Consider the following 22,426-nt stretch of genomic DNA (forward strand, 5'->3'; position numbering starts at 1 on the left):
CACCAGCGGCAATATACAGAGACCAATAGACCTACAAACCCGCATGTCTTTGGAACATATGGGGGACGGACGGACCAGAACAGCCGGCAGAAACCCCCGTCGTCACAAGGAGAATATGCAAACTCCATGTAGACTAAACCTGAGGTCAGGATCAAAGCCGTGTCTCTAGTGCTGTGAGGGAGCAGCTGTGCCACTGTACCGCACAATATTAATTTGAACAGTTTCAAAATTAAGCTTGCTGTATGGAAAAATGCAAAAAGAATGGGGTTACCAATGCATTCTGGTGGCTATCTGGATTTGCCGAAGATGGAAGTGCTTGGTTTAGAGGGTAGTTTGGAGGAAAGAGGAAATAAAGTTCATGAAGTTGTTCCCACACATCCATTAGTGCTTGAGCTGAGTTCTAGGGATATTGATAGGGTGTTCTTAAATTAAGCAACTGCAAATTGTACTTAGATTTAATTCACAAATTCTCTGTTCTTTTGCTTGTTTATGTACATCTAAATCCTTCTTAACATTGTTGCTAAAGTGATGAAGGTTGGGGATAGGAGGGAAATTGGACATTCCAACAATAGGATGGATGGTTTTGAATGGAGAATATGAAACTGTGACATCCACGTCCCAGTGGTGTTTGTTGCACCTGCTATAGTGTTACACTGTAGTATTTCAGCATCAGATAACCTGCCTAACCAAAATTCTGCAGATTAAGAGTGGCTGGATTGGAAAATAATTTGTGTAGGAAGGAACCGCAGATGCTGGTTTAAAACCGAAGATAGACTCAACGCTGGAGTAACTCAGCGGGACAGGCAGCATGTCTGGAGAGGAGGAATGGGTGGTGTTTCGGGTCGAGACCGAAGAAGGGTCTCAACCCGAAACATCACTCATTCCTACTCTCTGGAGATGCTGCCTGCCCTGCTGAGTTACTCTAGCTTTTTGTGTCCATCTTTGGAAAATAATTTGACTGTACTACATTTTACACATCGAGATCTGTAAAACGGTCGCCATATTTTGAAGTAATAATAAATATACGAATGATGCTGTTAATTTTTATACTCAGATTGATTTTGTGTGTGTGTGTAATTTTTTTAATGTTACCTTTAGTATTTGAAAATAATGATTTCTACTTTTTCTTTTGTCCAAACTAGTTAATTCTTGGGGATTACAAATGGCTGACCTATGACGAGGTCCATCGTCGTGTTGTGCATTTTGGCAGTGGGTTGGCTGTATTGGGCCAGCGACCCAAGTTCAACATAGCCATCTTCTGTGAAACCAGGGCTGAATGGATGATAGCTGCCCAATCCTGCTTCATGTACAATTTTCCCCGTGAGTAAATCTTTTCATAATGTATTCCACTAATAAATGGTGAGATGGCTGGGGATACAAAACAGCCATTAACTGCATATAATGCACAAATGGATAAATACCATAGAACAAATGAATTACGTTTTTGCAGTGCTGAGGGGAAAGATTTAGTAGGAACCGGAGGGCCAACCTTTCTCCACAGAAGGTGATATGCATGTGGACAAGTTGCCGGAGAAAGTGGTTGAGGCAGGTGCAATAACATTTTAAAAGATATTTGGATGTGGATGGATATGGCGTGGTTTAGAGGGATACAGGCCAACAAAAACAGGCAAATTGAACTAACTTAGATGGGCACTTTGGCATGGACGAGTGGGCCAAAGGGTCTGTTTCTATGCTGTATGAATCTGATAGCTTTTGCGTTGTAATGAAACCTGCTTTACGGTCTGGAATGCCGCATGTGGGTTTTTTCCCCCCCATTTAGTTGGCATGCAGTAATCCCTGATTTTAAAAAATGTCAATGTGGTGGTGTCAGATGAAAGCAAAGTCATGCCGAGTTGTGATGACCATACAGACAGATATTTCTGACAAAATACCAACTCAGATAAATGGATGATGAATGGGGTAATTTGCTGCTTTCTTCAGGGGAAGAACAAAAAATATGGAAAGTGAGCAAAGCAATAGGACCTGCTTTGTATTTGTGTGCTTTCCTGGCAGGCTTAAAGCTTGTAGACATAACATGTTCTAGATTTTTATTATTTTTGAATTGTCTGGAGGTTTCAAATTCAAGGTATGTTGTAATTTTAGTCTAGATCAAACACACTGTGCAGCATTGACAGTGTAGTGTACATTTATTCTGCCTGCAGATTATTATTGGTATGCTGCTGTATACCTTCAAAATCCACTGGACTACCCTTTCATCTCCCTAATCCTCAAAATAGCTTTAATACGTACATAATGTACTTATCGATGTCCATATACTGTGTGGTTCTTTATCCTGAACTAATATTCCAAGAACATTACTTCCTCCTATTCCTATAATTTTCTGCATTCTTGTTGGTGCACTCTAGCACTTTACATCAACATAGTGCTGGATCTTAAAGTCGTTCAGCATTGCTGAGTCTGGGCCCCTTTTCATTATTTCCAGATCTCATGATGCGTGCCACATGCTGTTCATTCAGTGTACCAAAATATTAACACTTTTTTGTCCTGGGAATCTCCACTTTACTAAATAACGCCACAGGAGTTGTGCAAGTAACAGTAATGTTCTTTGCAGCTGTCGGGAAAGGAATATGATTTTTATTGACTGTTAAAACATGGGATCGCATTACTGAGAAGTTCAATAGATGACTTAACTTGTCCTCATAAAAGAAAATCCTACAACATAAATTGTTGGTGCAAGGCGAGGGTCAGATTTTGATGAAATAACTGTCACCTTATGCTGGGATCTATTGGCCTGAATAAAGCTATCAGAAATGAACTTAAGTAAATTGCCATTGATCCAAACTTGAAAAAACAGATTTATTTTCAGTGTACCTCTGTTGCAATATGTTCATATTTCCCCTGCCGCAATCTTGTTGAATTGTGCAGTACAAATGTGAAGTGCTTAGTGCTATCAAACCCAGAAAAAAACTTAATTTTGGCTACGGCCTGCCCCAACTTCAAGTATTTCATAGAATTCAGAAATTAAAGAAATTCCCCCCAAAAAATGGCTACTTTTCAACACTCGAATGACTTGTCGGTGTTTATTTTTTAAAGAAAGTCAAATCTTTCCAAGTTTTTATATATAAATGACTTTTGATAAGTCACGAGAAAGTCTTTTAAATTGAAAAGTCACAGGGGAACTGGCATTATAACCTGAAAAAAACATTCTTTGTGCATTGGAGTTGGTTGATAATATATTCCTGATGAGTTACTTCCATGAAAAGTGGGCAATTAGTCCAAATTTCATTCATTTGTTGAACTCCATGTTGAATTCAACTTGGGAGTGGAGCCAAGAGGTCCCAGTTGAGGCAATGTTAGAAACTTCAGCATTTCCAAGTTCAAATGTGCGTATGTGGGAATGCCAACATTGCTGCCACTTTCACATAGTAGTAATGGCAAACACCACTGCCTTTGCTGCCAATACCCTTTCAAAATCTAAACTAATTGTTTTTGTTAACAAATTATACCAGTGAGTTTAAAGAGAGACACAAAACAAAGTAACAGGCTAGAATTTGCTTTTTTGTAAAAGCCCAGTCGGAAAAGGAATTACACGGTCAAATGTTTTGTTTCCTCTAAAAATAAATCATTCTGTCCAAATTTGGGTGTAAATCCTTGTTTTACTTCATCAGTGAAAGCAAAATATCAGAATTGCAAATTTAGTTGTAACATAATATGTGCGTTTTTGTACTGAATATGATGGTTATAAGGCTGAACTTGCAATGTTGAAACTGAATGATTCTTCAAGTTGCATTTAGTCAGCGAGGATATTTCTTTCAAGAAAGCTTTGAGCTGGTTCTTAAATATAACTTGAGCATGTTGTATTTAAGAACATGCTCAAACTTCACCATCAGCTGAAGCTTCCCATTACCGCTGACGGCTACCTGCGAGGGGTATGTTGGAGGTGCAGTGCAACTTTAGGGCAGGAAATGTGAAAGAAGAGTGTCTGGATAATGATACAGCCTTGTTTAATGTTGGTCTTCACTGAGATAGGTTAGGATTACAATCGTGATGGAGGTGAGATTCTGTGAGCATCTGTATTTGAAAAGTGCTCCCTCATCCCTTCTAGTTGATGGAATCAATAGATTTTGTGATGTTGAATGAAGCCACTTGTGCTTTGTGCAACGCGCAATGTTTCTCTTGTTGTTTCTCGGTGAAAGTTATGTTCTCTGCATTCTAATTTGGAGAGCAGCCCGTTGACCACGGGGAGCAGGTGTCATAGAGTCATAGGGTAAGACAGTATGGAAACAGGCCCTTCGGCCCAACTTGCCCACACCGGCCAACATGTCCCAGATACACTCGTACCATCTGCCAGCATTTGGTCCATATTCCTCCAGACCTGTCCTATCCATGTACCTGTTTAACTGCTTAAATGTTGGGCTAGTCCCTACCTCAACTACCTCCTCTGGCAGCTTGTTCCATACATCCACCACCCTTTGTGTGAAAAAGTTACCCCTCAGATTCCTATTAAATCTTTTCCCCTTCACCTTAAACCTATGTCCTCTGGTCATCAATTCACCTACTCAGGGCAAGAGACTCTGTGCATCTACCCGATCTATTCCTCTCGTGCGTTTATACACCTCTATAAGATCACCCCTCATCTTCCTGCACTCCAAGGAACAGAGTCAACCTCTGCCTATAGCTCAGACCCTCTAGTACTGGCAACAGGTGGTCAAGGAAGACCCTGGCAATGACTAGTAAAAACAAGCAACTGCAGATACTGGTTTACAGAAAAGACAAAGTGCTGGAATAACTCAGCTGGTCTGGCAACATCTCTGGAAAACATGAATACAGGACCTTTCAGAAGGGTACCTTAAGTCAGACCCAAAATGTCACCTATCCATGTTCTCCAAAGATGCTGCCTGACCCACTGAGTTATTCCAGAACTTTGTCTTTTTCTGGCAAAGACCCCCAGAGGCAGACATCAGGGTGAACCCTGTAGTTGCAATAAATGGACTTGCCTTCTTTTCTTAAAGGTGGTCAAGATTACAGCATCTGTGAGGTGTTTTTTACGATCACATCATGGATGCTGTAATTGTGACAATGTGAGGCAAAACAACTTCATGTGTAATGGGTATTGTGGTATTTTACCTGGGGTATAATAGTGATCACATAATGAAATCTGATTTGTGTTGCTGATTGTTACGATGTCTGTGTTCTCTACCATTCAAAAACTCTGGAAAATTGTTCTGAATGTATTTTATGGTAATTGAGTCTGACTGCAATTAACATTTCACATTGGTAGTAGGTACTTTGCTTATCAACCAATTTAGTTTTTTTTGAAGAATTCTTTTTTTTCATTCCTCATCCATTGTTGATAGTTTTCCTTTGCATAATGCTTAAAATGCTGCACAGCACATTGCTGCCCGTTTAAATGGCCTCAGTCAGTCTGATTGCATCAGCATATGTGCAATCTGAAGTTTATACTCCAAGGAAGCTTTCATGATCTTGCACACGTATTGATTCGGCAATGCCTGAGAGAGTGTTAGGTGTCTTGAATGAAAGTTAATGACCTCCAGGCCAGTGACTGTTAATTAATTAACTCTGTCCAGCTATCCTTCCTGCTTTGCTCCATGACGTCAATACACAATTGTGAAACCTCAATTATTTAACCCTTCATGTTGCAGTTTCACGGATGTTTCTTTGGAGCAATCATTTGTTTGATCACCTTCTGAAATATGTGCAATCGATCTGTTTGTATGGAATGTACTTCCCTGATTAAAGATAACATTTTCCTCTAATTTTGTCAAACAGAAATGGTGAGCTTTATGGAGAGTGTACAAAGGAAAGAGGGTAACATCCATGTACCCATCTTGCCAAAATAAAAGCACCTGTAGGATACTCTTGCCCTCTTTCTTGATCCTTCAATCCCCCTCCTTCCCCACACCACCTGCGAAACCAAGTCCTATCTCAGCCATGGAACACTGCAAACCACCTGCATTAAAATCTGCATTAAAATTTGATGCCAACTTGAAAGACTCCGCAACAAAACAGGTCTCACAATTCACTCCCAAGCCTACAAAGACCACATACAGCACTATAAAGATGCCCTCTCCTGTGCCCACTCCACCTACTACTCTCAAATAATTCACTCTGGCTCCGGAAACCCCAAAACACTCTTCTCTACAATAAACAAACTCCTCAGCCCCCTGGACACCATCTCCCAATCATTCACAGTTGACAAATGCACCACTTTCCTTTCATTCTTCCAAAGCAAAATAGACAACATCTACAGCACCTTAACCACCAACGCACCTGCTCCCCCTCAAACCACCTGCCCCCCCTTATCCTGTCAGCCCCTGCCTCAGTTCTCCCCAATCTCCACCACCGACCTCTCTGACCTCTTCACAGGAATAAAAACTGCCACCTGCTCTCTGGACCCCATCCCCTCCAGCTTTGTCAAGGCCTGCCTTCCTGCTCTCTCTCCACTTATCACTGCAACAATAAACTCCTCCCTGTCCACTGGCATCGTCCCGCCATCCCTCAAAATCGCTGCTGTCACCCCCATTCTGAAAAAACCTGGTCTAAACCCTGACACCCCAAACAACTTCAGACCAATCTCCAACCTACCCTTTCTGTCCAAAGTTTTGGAACGTGCTGTAGCTTCCCAACTCAAATACCACCTCTCTACCAATAACCTGTATGAAACTTTCCAATCCGGATTCCGCTCAAACCACTGTACTGAAACTGCGCTCCTCAAAATCACAAACGACATTCTCCTCTCCTCCGACGCTGGCAACCTCAACATCCTCATCCTACTTGACCTCAGCGCCGCCTTTGACACCATAAATCACTCCATTCTCCTCACCCGACTTGAAACCTCCTTTAACATCACCGGAAAAGCCCTATCCTGGTTCAAATCTTACCTCTCTGACAGACACCAGTTCATCTCCATTAACAACTGTAAATCCCCCACCGCTCCCCTCCCCCAAGGTGTCCCCCAAGGCTCAGTCCTTGGCCCCCTCCTCTTCATCCTCTACCTGTTCCCCCTTGGTCAATTAATCCGCCGTCATGGTCTCAACTTCCACTGCTTCGCCGATGATATCCAGCTCCTCATCTCCACCAAGTCAATCTCCCCCACCACACACTCTACACTGACAAACTACATCACTGAAATAAAATCTTGGCTTCAATCAAACTTCCTCAAACTCAATTGCAACAAATCTGAAATCACCATCATTGGTCCAAAAACGCTCACCAAATCCACCCAAAACTTCATCCTCAACATTGATGGTCTCCCAGTATCCACCTCACCTCACATCCGGAATCTTGGAATCATCCTTGATCAAACCCTCTCCTTCAACAAACACATCAAACACATCACAAAGACAGCCTTCTTCCACCTCAAAAACATTGCCCGTCTCCGTCCATCCCTCTCCTCCACAGCTGCAGAAACCCTCATCCACGCCTTCATCACCTCCCGTCTGGACTACTGCAACAGCCTCCTCTATGGCGCACCCTCAAAAATCATCAATAAACTTCAATACATTCAAAACTCCGCTGCCCGTCTACTCACACACACCTCGATCCGTGACCATATCACCCCCGTACTTTATAAACTCCACTGGCTCCCCATCCCCCAGAGAATCCAGTACAAAATCCTCCTCATAACCTACAAAACCCTCCATAACCTGGCCCCATCCTACCTGACCGACCTCCTCCACAGGCACACTCCCACCTGCACCCTCCGCTCTGCCGCTGCCAATCTCCTATCCCCCCACATCCGGACCAAACTCAGATCCTGGGGGGACAGGGCTTTCTCCATCGCTGCTCCCACCCTATGGAACTCACTACCCCAAACCGTTAGAGACTCCCCCACACTCACCACATTCAAAACATCGCTGAAGTCTCACCTGTTCAGTACTGCCTTCAACCACTGAAGGTCACCTCACCTTCTGTCTCCTTTCTCTGTTCATTTATTTATTTACTTATTTATCTATTTATTCATTTCCCTATGTTCTAAAAATCTCTGTAAAGCGTCTTTGAGTATATGAAAAGCGCTATATAAATAAAATGCATTATTATTATTATTATTAAGTCCACGCTGTGGTAAAAGCCAGCTTCTTCCAACTTTGAACCATAGCTAAATTCAAACCTTTCCTCCAATTCGACGACACAGAAAAAATCATTCACGCTTTCAGTTCCTCCCGCCTAGACTACTGCAACTCCCTATACACTGGGATCAGCCAATCTTCCCTGTCCCGCCTGCAACTGGTCCAAAACGCCGCAGCGAGACTCCTGACGGGTACCCGTAAAAGGGACCACATCACCCCGATTCTGGCCTCTCTCCACTGGCTCCCTGTACGGTACAGAATCAACTTCAAGCTCCTCCTATTCACGTATAAAGCCCTAAATGGACATTCCCCCCCCTACATCAAAAATCTTCTAACCCCCCTCTCTAACTCCAGGTCCCTCAGGTCGGCCGACTTGGGGCTACTCACTATCCCGCGGTCTAGGCTTAAGCTCAGGGGTGACCGCGCTTTTGCGGTTGCAGCTCCTAGACTGTGGAACAGCATCCCTCTCCCCATCAGAACTGCCCCCTCCATCGACTCCTTTAAGTCCAGGCTCAAAACCTATTTCTACTCCCTAGAGTTTGAGGCTCATTGAGGAGGCGCTGTGAACTGTTTGCGTGCTACTGTATGTTTCATTTTTTTCCTTAGTACCTAATCAGATGTACAGCACTTTGGTCAACGTGGGTTGTTTTTAAATGTGCTATACAAATAAAATTGACTTGACTTGACTTGACCTCTTCAGTTATCGCAGGTTTATTTTCTAATTGTGTCTTTTTGTACTATTGTCTTTTAATTGCACTTTTTTTTTGTCATCTTGTAAAATTTGTGTGCAATTTGTAACAGTTGTTTGTAATTTGTGTGTAGTCCATGTTTATATGCCTGTGATACTGCTGCAAGCAAGATTTTTCATTATATCTATCTCATTGTACTTGTGCATTTGACAATGAACTTGACTTGACCACTTAACGTGAATTGCCTCAATGTTTTTGATGAAGAATATGTGTAAATAGGTGTTGTTGGTGCTTTTGATCTTTCAATTCAATTTATTACCTGATCATTTTCTGGCATTTTGGTCTGTTCTGACTGTTTAGAAGACTTATTGATTTGTTCTTTTGGTAAATATTGGTACAGTGTGTTCAGTAGTATAAATAGGACTGAAATTCTTTTGCTTAAATTTTCAGTTGTTACCTTGTATGCAACTTTGGGAGGTCAAGCAATTGCGCATGGTTTAAATGAAACTGAAGTGACTCACATCATAACTAGCAAGAAACTGCTTCAAACAAAGCTGAAGGTAGGTCACAAAATGTTGTTGCTCTTTGAAGATTTGATTTTAGTTTGATTTCTCTGCAAGAGATTTTAAGCATCAATGCGGCTTGCAAAACATTGACAAGTAATTTTCTTTTGTTAGCTTACTTGCAATCGGATAATATGGCAGCCTTTCTATATATAAAAATGTCTGTGGAAATGAACAGTACTTCTAACTTTAAAAAAAAAAAAGTTATTTGACATCTGTTTAAAAATTTCATTCAAAATATTCCGCCATTTAGGATAGTTCAGGATATTAAACGTTTATGATTGTTCCCAAGAATCCAAAATTTAAGGGAACAGCTGAGGGATATGGATCACATGCAGGCAGAGGAAATCAGTTTAACATGGGCACTGTGGGCTAAAGGGACTGTTCCTGACTGTACTGTTTTATATTCTAATTTATTAGTTTACATGCCCACTTAAATTCTAGTATTGTAGCCACAATCTTTGGATGCTCATCTTTGCACTATTTTGCATTGATGTCTATGTGATATCCAATTTATTTTATGCTATTCATTTCTGATTTCTGTGTTCTACTCTAAGTTAAATAATATTCTTTTGGAACCCAAAAGAGTACTAAATATTTTACGTTCACTTTATTTCAGCATGATTTCTACTTTTTTGATCTTGATCCCTATCTTAACAGCTTGAGGTTTTTTTTTTAACTTGGCTTCATAGATTGGTACTCGTAGAGAGCAGTTTCTTAAATGCTAACAAATCCATCCTCTAGCTGGGCAACTGGAACTAAATATTGAATTGAGTTTTAATGACAATCAGTAAACCATTGGCACTTTGAAGAAATCCGCTCCAAAGGGATCAAACGATCTCTGTGGCACGGACTCGACATTTTCTAAATAGTTGTTGGTGGCTATCACTTCAGTAGAGGCCAGGATTAATGATCCAGATGTATGTTCAAATCCCCTTGTGGCAGATGGAGAGTTTATAAAATCAGTTAATAAATCTGGAATTACAATGGTGAGTAAAATCTGTGGTTTACTAATGTTTGTAGAAGGAACCCCAGTTGACATATGTGTAACTTTAGCTTACGTGAGCATTTCAGACGAATCTACTAGATTTCAGGGATTCATACTGTGAACGAATAAAATAAATAAATAATTCAGCAGCAATTAAATCATCAACTTGGCTGAGAGACTTCGCAGACAGCAAACCAGAAAAATAAAATGCGAATGGTTAAAATGATTGGCAAAGCATCACCTACTAAAATAAATTGTGCGGCACGGTGGCGCAGCGGTAGAGTTGCTGCCTTACAGTGAATGCAGCGCCGGAGACTCGGGTTCGATCCTGACTACGGGCGCCGTCTGTATGGAGTTTGTACGTTCTCGTGACCTGCGTGGGTTTTCTCCGAGATCTTCGGTTTCCTCCCACAGTCCAAAGACGTACAGGTATGTAGGTTAATTGGCTGGGCAAATGTAAAAAATTGCCCCCTAGTGTGTGTAGGATACTGTTAATGTGCGGGGATCGCTGGGCGGCGCGGACCCGGTGGGCCGAAGGGCCTGTTTCCGCGCTGTATCTCTAAATCTAAAATCTGTATCTCTAAATCTAAATTAAAGGCAAGATACTGAAATATCAACAATTAAAAGAAAATGTTGGAGATGGCTCTCAGGCCTGGTAGTATCTATGGAAAGATCTGTCATGAACCAGAAACGTATTTTGGGGGACTTAGCTGCATTAGTTTAAGAAAATAACTGCAGATGCTGGTACAAATCGAAGGTATTTATTCACAAAATGCTGGAGTAACTCAGCAGGTCAGGCAGCATCTCAGGAGAGAAGGAATGGGTGACGTTTCGGGTCGAGACCCTTCTTCAGACTGATGACAGGGGGGCGGGACAAATGGTGGAGACAGGAAGTTAGAAGGAGAACTGGGAAGGGGGAGGAGAAGAGAGGGACAGAGGAACTATCTAAAGTTGGAGAAGTCAATGTTCATACCGCTGGGCTGCAAGCTGCCCAAGCGAAATATGAGGTGCTGTTCCTCCAATTTCCGATGGGCCTCACTATGGCACTGGAGGAGGCCCATGACAGAAAGGTCAGACTGGGAGTGGGAGGGGGATTGAAGTGCTCAGCCACCGGGAGATCAGGTTGGTTAAGGCGGACTGATTTAAGTGCTATGGATTTGCAGCATTTGCTATTCACTATTCTAAATCTCATATTTTAAATGTAATTTTCTCTTTGGATTTATCAGTGTAGTTGAAGTTGACCTATTCACTGATTTCCACAGAATCCCTGTAGAAAGTGACAAAACAGAGCACTCAGTGAAGTAGCAGCAAAAATTGCACCAGCAAATATTGGGAAAAGGTGCGTTCCCCTTCAGTGCAAGAGCAACAAACAATTAATGTCTTGTTGAATTGAATCTGCAGAAACCTTTAAAATTTAGTATAGCCAATGCAGCATCTATGAATCCGAAGGAAAGTGTTCCACCATTTGTCTTGCAGCATTACACAAGTTTAGAAATAGTAGTAGGTACAAGAATGTCATAAATATAATGATAGCTGGATTCCACCAAATGAACATAACATTTATCTTCTGGTTGTGATGAATCTATGTTCATTCTGAACTTTTTTTCCCCTTTCTTTCCCAACAGGAAATCCTTCTTCATGTTCCAAAACTGCAACATATCATAATTGTAGATGACAAGCAAACTGCATGGGCTGATTATCCTCGGGGAATCATGGTTCACAACATGGCAGGAGTGGAAGCATTGGGTGCAAAACCAGAAAACTGTATGTAATTTGTTTTCTTTTCTCCCTACTTTAAAATGGTTTTTTTCCATGTTTCAAATTTTTTTTTACACAAGGTAAAGGAAAGAAAGCAAGTTCATAAGTTCTAGGACCAGAATCAGGCCATTCGGCATATCAAGTCTATTTCGCCATTTAATCAATACTGATCTATCTTTCCCTCTCAACCCCATTCTCCTGCTTTCTCCCCATAATCCATGACAGCCATACTAATCAAGAATTTTCCATCTCTGCCGAAAAAATATCCATTGACTTGGCCACGGCCTTCTGTGGCAATGAATTCCACAGATTCACTACCCTCTGACTAAAGAAATTCCTCTTCATCTCTTTCCTAAAGGAATATCCTTTTATTTGGAGGCTATGACCTCTGGTCCAAGACTCAACCACGAGTGGAAACATCCTCTCCATGTCTGCTCCATCCATGCCTTTCATTAAGTTTCAATGAGTTTCCATTTGTATTCATTTACTTAACAATGTGCATGAAATGAATGGCAGATCTATCAACATTTGAAAGACAAAACAATATAATATTTCAACTGAAGCCACTGAAAGAATTCCTACTTTAAGTACAGAAGTAATGTTTTCTCGATGATTAGCTGATGTGTATTTCCTTGTTTCAGATTTCTAGCATTGTTTTTTTTGCATCAATTGAATTTACTGTTTTCTTAATTAGATATTTTGCCTTGTTTATCATTTATTTGGTATTGCCGAAATAAATAGGGATGATGAAAAAAGAAAAGATTCTCTTCTCTTCTCTTCTCTTCGATTTCTCATTTCAATCTGTTCAGGTGCATTTGTTGAACAACTTGAACAATATGCATCAATTATAGGATCACTGCAACGTGTCTCTTAGTTGCATCATTGTGGTATTTGTATTTCCCTCAGTCAATAACAGAAGCAATGACTTTGCCATGGCTTTTTATGCTTTTGGCTCCATTAAGACCTTTCATGAATTGCCAAAATGCATCGCGAAGTTGCTTCAAATCATGCAACCAAACAGTAAATTTTTGAGGTTTGCCACAACTTGATTTAAACTAGAGTCCACATTAGAAGACAAATCCATTGTTTTGTGAGACATTTATGCAGCAGTTTTAGGCAGGATGCTATACAACTCTATTTCGAACAGGCGCTGAGTAAAATAATCCAAAATGAGATCCCATTCAAATGCCATGTTAGTTTTTATTTCCTTGTGACATGGACTGCATGGGCTGAATGGCATTTTCGTATGCTGCCTTTCAGAGCAATCATTCTCCAACTTTATATTTCCCTGTAGCTTGTTCTCTCCTGTAAGCCCATCAATTCTCGAATCTCCTCCCACACACCTACACAAGGGGTAATCTTGAGTCATCGTGCATTTAGGATGTGGAGGGCAATGGATGTGGTTACAAGGAGAATGTGCAAACCTCACACAGGCAGCACCGGAGGTTGGATTGGAATCTAGGTTGGTGGAGCTGTGAGGCAGCAGCAGGGCTTGCTGCCCCTCCCCACTGTGATTGGAAATGCCAGAAGAATTCCCCAAATGGAGAAGTTGTTCATTGAAACATGAATGCATTATTTCAAAACTGGAGATAGACATGGCAGAAGTGACATTTGTAGGAGAAATTTACCAGGGAGGTGGCTTTGTGTCTTTTAAGGCACTTTGGAAGCCAAAGAAAAATTAATCAGAAATGAAAGTTTCCCTACTTCTCTGCAGAACTCATCGTGACTTTTGCAAGATGCAAATCATTATATGTGGTAGATTAAATAATTGCCAAATGGATAGTATTTGGAACTAGGAAATGGTAATTGGTAAAGCAAATAGATCGCTTACAAATGGTGAACGACGTCAAACAATGGGGCACATTTCTATTAATGTTTGCTTGTCTTTTAAATTATTTAAATAAATTTAATCATTTCTTCTCCCTAGTGAACAGAGCTCGGATGAGACCTACAACTTTTGATATTGCAGTAATAATGTACACAAGTGGATCCACAGGACTGCCAAAGGGAGTAATGATTTCACACAGCAACCTCGTTGCCGGAATAGCAGGAATGGTTGCCCGAGTTCCTGACTTGGGGTACGTATTACTAATGATCATTCGGGAAATCCGACTCCCCCTCCCCAACCTCATCACTTTAATGTTATGTTTCGCGTATCGTGTGTTTTATGACGGTTAGCAGATCAATTTCCTTCCCGGGGTAAATAAAGTTCTATCGTATCATATCTTAAACACTTTATTCCACTGTGTTGGAATCTTCCACTGATTTACATTGCTTCATCTACAGTCAATTCTAATTAAAATCCAATCTTCATGAATTCAGAAACTTTATTTATGTGTAATATTCAAATATAAATTAGCTTGTTGTAACTTCTCTTAGAAGGAAGAAAACTTGCTTGCATCTTCACAACTTAAGGACATTTTGAAATTGCAACAATTAAAATATTGTTGAAATGTGACATTCATAATTTAGTGATGTTCAATGACGAAAATATAATTCTGAAAATTAAATGTTGCCATTGTCTCTTCTGTCCACTGTGAGGACAGATTACAAGCTTGATTTAATATCTCATTGGAAAATTCTGGCCTCTTACTGTGCAACATTGGATCAGTACTATGCTAAAATGTTGGTCAAGATTGTACAATCAAGTACCTGCTGTGAATACTGTGTCTAATACTGTTAAATGTAATTGGGCTTTTTAAGATGTTTTTTTAATGTTAAATAATATATCTTTTTTTTTTTTAAGGCCGAAGGACACCTATATTGGTTACCTGCCCTTGGCACATGTCCTGGAGCTGAGCGCAGAAACACTGTGCATGGCTTGTGGCTGTTGTATTGGTTACTCTTCCCCTCAGACCTTGGCAGATCAGGTACACGTTAAACAAATAGATGAACTTTTAAAATCATATTGATATTTGTTTTACCTCTAAGAATTTAAACTATATTTTAAACTAATATTTTGTTTTGTCCTTAAATATCCTACTAATATTTTCACATCATTATTGCAGGTTCAAAGTGCATTTTGTGTTCATTTCCGCATGCACCATCTAGTATAGCTAATTTTTCACCATTTAAAAGCTAAAAAATGCTGATATGTATTTAATTTGTGAGGATCTTGATATTTTTCTATTCTTTGATATGTATTTTGAAAGCTTATAAACATTTTTAATTGTACATCCTGTATGCTTGTCCGAATTGCAAGTACAATTACATTGTCCATTTAATAGGACAATTAAATGGTCCTATAACTTTATTTATATTCAATTTATTTTATAGTCTGCCAAAATCAAGAAAGGAAGCAAAGGTGATACAACTGTACTTAAACCAACACTATTAGCAGCTGTACCGGTGAGTACTTAACTACCATTTTCAACTAAAATCTGAATTTCAATAAATACTGGAGCTGGAGCCTGAAATATTTATTACATTTGCTCAATTCTCATTGTAAGTGTTGCTCATATACAGAATGCTCAATCCTAGTTCTCTTGTGCTGCACTAACAGAACAAGACAAGAAATATATTGTTTTTCCTGCTTGGTTACGAACGTTTCTCTTTCAAGGAGAAATTGGCATATAAGTGATATAGTCCATAGTTTGATATTTTCCCATGGATACCAAGGATAATCCCATGCTTTTGTGTTTGAATACATTTGGCACCATTTAGTTAAACCCAAACAATGTGAAATTCTATATGCCAAGTATTTTCTCGTCACATTTTTCTGGCAGAAAAGAGAACCAGATATGTTTAAAAGGAGTCACAGAGACTGTTGAGGCTGGAATCTTAAGCAGAAAACTGTTGGAGGTATTCAGAGGGTCAAGCTGCATCTGTGGAAATAAATGAGTAGACAACGCTTTGGGTTGGGACACTTCAGAGTTTAAATGGAATACAGGGAACTGATAGATGGGAATTGGGGCCCTGGTAAATGGTGGTGACTTCAGCAAACATCACCTGGATGACAAACTGTATAGATTTCTGAACAGTCAAATAGCAGATCATCAGTTTTATTGAATTGCCATTAAATTAGTCCAAACTCAAAAGTCACAATAGCTATGCTGGAGGATAGTACTTTTCCAACTTGTTTTTTGTCTAAAAAAGACTTCCATCTACCATTGAGATGTTACTGATGCAGTCTAGATATTTGGATAAATAATCTGCATGGTGAGATGTCGCTAGTAAGTAGAGCAGTTTGAAGTGTGAAATTGATTGTTTTATGCTATTATCTACAAGCCTGTCTTCATTGACGGATCAGCAGTTGAGAGAGTCAATGATTTCAAGTTCCTGCGCATGCATATCTCTGAAGATCTGTCCTGGGCCCACTACATTGCAATTGTAAAGAAACCCCATGAATGACTCTACTTCCTTAGAAGAATGAGGTCTAGAAACACATTGCTCATAGATAACAAACAAAACAATAAGTAAATTTAAAAAACGATTAGTGTAATACAAATGGCGAAGTCCCCAGTGCAGCCAAGACAGTTTGTATTTTATTTGGTGTTTGTAGTGTTCAAGAGCGTGATGGTTGTTGGGAAGAAGCAGTTCCTGAACGTGAAGGTCAGTTTTCAGGTTCCTATATCTTTTTCCCGATGGCAGGAGTGAAATGAGAGCAAGGAAAGAGTGGTGGGAGTCCTTGATGTTGGCTAGCTTTTTGAGGTAGCATCTCCTTTAGATCCCTTCGCAGTGGCCGTTAGTTTTTGTAATCTTCATTGTTTCTGCTCATTCAAGTTGCCAAACCAGGCCATGATATAGCCAGTGGATATGCTCTCTTTCGTACACCTGTAGACGTTCAAGAGCACTTAAATCTACATTACTATTTCTCATTTTGTGCCAACAGGAAATTATGGATCGAATTTATAAGAATATAGTAACGAAAGTAGAAGACATGAATAGTATACAGCGAACTCTTTTTGTCGTTGCCTACAATTACAAAAAGGATCAGATAGCTGTAGGGTATAACACACCTCTCTGTGACTGGTAAGACAATTGACATTGCTAAATTGTATTTAACAAATGTATGAATTTATGCAACTCGTATGAATATAAGCAAGCATGCCTCATTGTTATACATAATGGTGGGGTAGAGGTCTGGGTGGGAAAAAAATCAGTGTAAAGATTCTACCCTGAATGAACTTGTCAAATGCCTTCACGTCTATGTAGAGATCATTCGTTGTCCTACCCTCAACAATAACCTGTGTTGCCTCCTCAAAAACTCTTTTCAAGTTTATATAGGGATCTGGCCCGGACAAACCCCTGTTGTCTTGTCTTTAATTCCCCATTCTTTTCCAAATTTGAGTAAATCCTTCCCCTGCACACACTCTCCTCTCTAATGTCCTGTGCCCACTCAGACATACTTAACCCAGGCACCAGGAAGGCAACAGGCAGTCTTGAGTCTCACTTGCTGCAACAGAAGCACCAGCCTGCACCCCTGACTATAGATTTCACCATCAGTATTGTTTGCCTAAACTTGACCTTAACCTGCTGTTTAACAGAGACAGATATGATGCCACTGTTCTGGCTGCTGTTATTGTTTAAGAAGATAACTGCAGATGCTGGTACAAATCGAAGGTATTTATTCACAAAATGCTGGAGTAACTCAGCAGGTCAGGCAGCATCTCGGGAGAGAAGGAATGGGTGACGTTTCGGGTCGAGACCCTTCAGTCTGAAGAAGGGTCTCGACCCAAAACGTCGCCCATTCCTTCTCTCCCGAGATGCTGCTTGACCTGCTGAGTTACTCCAGCATTTTGTGAATAAATGCTGTTATTGTTTATCCCATTGAGGTCATCTTCCTAATCTCAGTATCCAAAACAGTATACGTGTTTGAGAGGGAAATAGCCACAGGAGACTCCCACCAGATTTGGAGGACAGAAGCAGCATAAACATTTTGTTGTCCATTTTGTTTTAAATTATTGGGGAAGAAATGATTAGTACTGAAGATTATATACCTGCTTTATTATTAAAAAATAATATTAAAAAAATTCCATTGATTGCAAAGTCTACAAACCATTTTACAAGGGGAAATATTTTCTATTTGCAATGACTAAAACTATGCAAATGTGAAACTGTTAATGCAGTATTCATATTAGTACTCAGAATATTGAAATACTCATGTGTGAAGATGAGAGGTTTTTAAGGATAATGGATATGCTGCCTGGAATTATTTTATCCCTAGCATCTTTGCACAAATCCTCCTTTACAGTCTCTCTATCGCAAATTACTGATCATTCTATCATCATGCTAGCCCCATCCTCTTCCACCACTTCCAATCCTACGCTGCCTTTTGCTCCATTTATTCTGACTTCCATGGACATTTTTAAAAATCCTATTCAATAGCCACTTCTACCAGCTCTCTAGTTAACAGTCATTAAAATAAGAACCCTTATTGGCAAATGTCTTGAGAATTTTCACTATGTTACAAGCTGTTGCCAGAACAGCTGGTAACAGAGGCATTGGTGAATAACTATAAACAGACAATTATTTTAATGACTTCCCTACTATTGGTCGCTTATACAGTCAACTACGTTTCATTATTGCAATATGCTTAACTTATTTAACTTATCTGCATTGAATGCATCTGATGCCAACAGGCAGATAATTAAACTTTTTATTTTTCATTCTTGTAGGTTGATTTTCCGGAAAATACGTTTATTACTTGGAGGGAAGACTCGACTCATTCTGTGTGGAGGTGCTCCATTATCACCATCCACACAAACTTTCATGAACATTTGCTTTTGCTGCCCTGTTGGACAAGGATATGGATTAACCGAGACATGTGGAGCAGGGACAATTAGTGATGGTTAGTCATCTCCTGGGAATTGTACTTTGTCACTGCTTTGTGTTTAGCATGACCAAAGATTTGTGTTAAGAAGTCAACTCGTATAGAAGAGGTGGTTCAAGGAACACCTCTTTGAGAAAACAAAAATCACATTTATTTTGCTATTTTTCCCCTGTAGATTCAATTATATAAATATTCAACTTGTCATTTTATAATAATAGTAATAATAATATATTCCTTTATTCATCCCACACCTGGGAAATTTACAGTGTTACAGCAGCAAAGTGGATAGCAAGAGAGCAAGAGATCATTCATTATAAACAAAAGATACATAAATTGTCATCAGTTTTCTGTGTGTTCTTAGCTGTTATTGTTGACTCGTCTGCTGGGAGCAGTGCTGGTTGTGCAGTCTCACAGCAGCAGGAAGGAAGGACCTATATCTCTCCTTCACGCACTTGGGGTGAAGGAGTCTGTCACTGAAGGAGCTACTCAGTGCAGTGACAGTGTCCTGCAGCGATGTTAGCTTTGCCATCATCCTCCTCTCTCCCACCACCTGCACTGAGTCGAGTAATGACTGCACTGTAATGATTGATTTCACACAATTTAAGTTAGCTTGTCAAGTGAAAAGTAAACCATTATTGAAAAGTACACATTTATAGACATGCTTTTTTATACACTCAAAATATTTAATGCATCAGATAAATCAATGTAATATTTTTGAATAAATATTTTACAGATACAATATGTAATCATGATTCCAGTTGGCACTTCTGTAAATATGAACTAATCTAGGTTAATTGTGGCAGTTAATTCATGGAACATCTTATTTCATGAATCCAGGTTATTAATAAACAAATTGGAATTTGCCCTATTCACCAACTTCTCTGAAATGATTGGAGAGATTGAGCAGAGTTGGCTTATGTTCACTGGATCTCAGTTTCTGATCTACACAAGCTTTGGTTAAGCAACACATTGTTTTTTTAGGTTCTCACCTTCATTTTTCAGGCCCTGAAACATTGCCCATCCTTTTTCTCCAGAGATGCCTGACCTGAGTTACTCCAGCTCTTTGTGTCTATCCTCCATTAGTCTCACACCTCCCCATTACCAATCCAACTGCATTCAGGGTCTGAAGCCTGCACTTCACCATTTCAAGCATATTGAGTATCTCTGATTGTAATTAATCCACCAAATTGTTGCTGGTTCTTCGTCAAGATCTAGTTATATAAAATTGAGGAATTCAGGTAGTCTAGACTGCAGGAAACTTTCCCTCGTGTCAGATAATTTTCATCTAACTCTGTAACACCAGAAAAAGTGACATGTGAATATGGACTTTCAAGCTCATGGGTTATACTTTGACATCGAAAATAGGAGTAGCAGGCCATTTGTCCCTTTGTACTCCACTATTCAATGTGGTCATAGATGATTATTCACTTCGGCATCCTTTTCCTATCTTATTCCCTTATCTCTTGATCTCCAAAGCATTAATATATTCAAAAACCTTGTCTCCATGCCTTGGGTATTAGGGAATTCCATTGAGCCCATAGTAAAATATAATGTTTTCTTAATTGTTTACTGTATGTCATGTTAGTTGCGAGCAAAGCGCCAAGGCAAATTCCTTGTATGTATATATACTTGGCTTAAAAAAATAAAATTATTCAATTCAACAACCTCGGGATAAAATTCTCCTAATCTTGGTTCTAAATTACATAGGCTAAGTATGGCTATGATCCCAAGTTCTGGATTTGCAGCAATAAAGAACATCCCCCCCCACCCCCTTAATTTAGTCGACCAGGTATTGTTGATATCTTGTAGAGTTTGAGATCCAGTGAACATAAGCCAACTCTGCTCAATCTCTCCTACCATTTCAGAGTCTGTCTTGTAAACTTTCATTGCACTCCCTCCGTGGAGACCAAAACTACACTCGCACATTTATAGAAGGCTTTTCATCAAGCCTTCATGCATAGTCAACAACACGGAAACAGGCCCTTCGACCCAACATCCATGCCAACCAAGATGCCCCATCTACACCAGCCCATATGCTCGCGTTTGGCCCATATCCTTCTAAGCCTTTGTAGTTGTGCAAATGTTCTTTAAATGATGTTACAGTACGTGCCTCAACTACTTCCTCTGGTAACTCTTTCCATGTACCCACCACCCTCTGTGTGGAAAGGCTGCCTCTCAGGTTCCTCCTATAAAACCTTTCCCTGTCACCTTAAACCTATGTCCTCTAGTGCTTGATTCCCCTACCCTGGGTAAAAGACTATGGCAGATGCTGGTTTGCACCAAAGACAGACACAAAATGCTGGAGTAACTCGGGCAGCATCTCTGGAGAAAAGGAATGGGTGACGTTCCGGGTCGTGACCCTTTGTCAGACTGAGGGTCAGGGAGGGGGAGACTAAAGCTATGGGAAGGAAGAGAACAAAGCCTTTAATTACAATTAGAACTTTTCTAGGCTTGGTGAAAGATTTTTACCCAAGTAGAAAACACATCTAACATGCAAATCAGTAGTAGAAGAGACTTCATTTAGCTCTTAGCTCAATCATTCCAATGCTTGCGGTATTAATTTTGATACGGAAAGTTAAGATGTAGTGTGGCAGGGTTTTAAGCAGAAAACCAGCTTGTGTAATATTAATAACCAACTTTTTTAACTCTTTCGCTGACCCTTGAATCAACAATTTAGAATAGAGACAAAGTTGGGAGGATATACAGTAAAAAGCAATGAACATCTTTATGTTGACTGCAATCAGGCAACTGAACTGTCCTCTCACCTGTTAGGGAGAGGTCCTGTTCTTCTACCTACCCCATTGAAGATCTTCAAACTATCTTTAATCTGACTTTATCTTACACGAAGTGTTAAATCCTTTATCCTGTATGTGTACACTGTGGACGACTTGATTGTAATCGGGCATAGTTTTTTCGCTGACTGGACAGCAAGCAACAGAAAGGTTGTCACTACCTTTGTACACGTGACGATAATAAACTGCTTCTAAATGTAAAGCTCATCTATATTCAAGTGTCCATAAACTCCTGTATTTTGGTGTCTTTTACAATTTTTGAAGGAAACTTTCATTCAAGTAACTTTTTTGTTTTAGTAAGTGACTTTACCACTGGCCGCGTGGGAGCACCACTACCCTGCTGCGAAATTACTTTAAAAAACTGGGAAGAAGGTGAGCAATATCTATTGTTTGAAATGGAAATATCTAGTAAGCAACAAAATAAATGATTTTCTATTTGTGTCATTTAAATTGATCTTGGATTTATTCTGGAACAAATTTTCAGTAAAGAATGATAATGATTCCATCCGTACTAATTTATAGTTATATTATAAGGTTTTACTGCATGATATCATCTTGTATTTACATATAAAACATGGAACAAGTCACAATGCCCGCGGCGACAACAATTAATTCTGAACTAAGCCCATTTGCCTGCAAGAGGACAATATCCTATGTGTAGGAGAAAACTGCAGATGCTAGTTTAAATCGAAGGTAGATCACCAAATGCTGGAGTAACTCTGCGGGACAGGCAGCATCCCTGCAGAGAAGGAATGGGTGACGTTTCGAGTCGAGACCCTCCTTCCGAAAAAGGGTCTCAACCCGAAACTTCAC

The 22,426-nt window shown here is 39.9% G+C and overlaps 1 protein-coding gene across 2 annotated transcripts in view; it reads left to right on the forward strand.

Moving 5' to 3' along the window:
• The window catches only part of acsl3a (acyl-CoA synthetase long chain family member 3a), a 63,583-nt gene that overhangs the window by 29,381 nt on the left and 11,776 nt on the right, over positions 1–22,426 (forward strand). For both annotated transcript variants that reach the window (XM_078410833.1, XM_078410834.1), the window contains 9 exons: positions 1,143–1,320; positions 9,191–9,300; positions 11,917–12,055; positions 13,977–14,127; positions 14,796–14,919; positions 15,326–15,397; positions 16,881–17,020; positions 18,667–18,839; positions 21,911–21,985. In XM_078410833.1, the coding sequence (XP_078266959.1) occupies positions 1,143–1,320; positions 9,191–9,300; positions 11,917–12,055; positions 13,977–14,127; positions 14,796–14,919; positions 15,326–15,397; positions 16,881–17,020; positions 18,667–18,839; positions 21,911–21,985 (1,162 nt within the window). The remainder of the gene's footprint in view (positions 1–1,142; positions 1,321–9,190; positions 9,301–11,916; positions 12,056–13,976; positions 14,128–14,795; positions 14,920–15,325; positions 15,398–16,880; positions 17,021–18,666; positions 18,840–21,910; positions 21,986–22,426) is intronic.

Source organism: Rhinoraja longicauda, chromosome 13 (genome assembly GCF_053455715.1).
Source record: "Rhinoraja longicauda isolate Sanriku21f chromosome 13, sRhiLon1.1, whole genome shotgun sequence".
In the NCBI taxonomy this organism is placed as follows: Eukaryota; Metazoa; Chordata; class Chondrichthyes; order Rajiformes; family Arhynchobatidae; genus Rhinoraja; species Rhinoraja longicauda.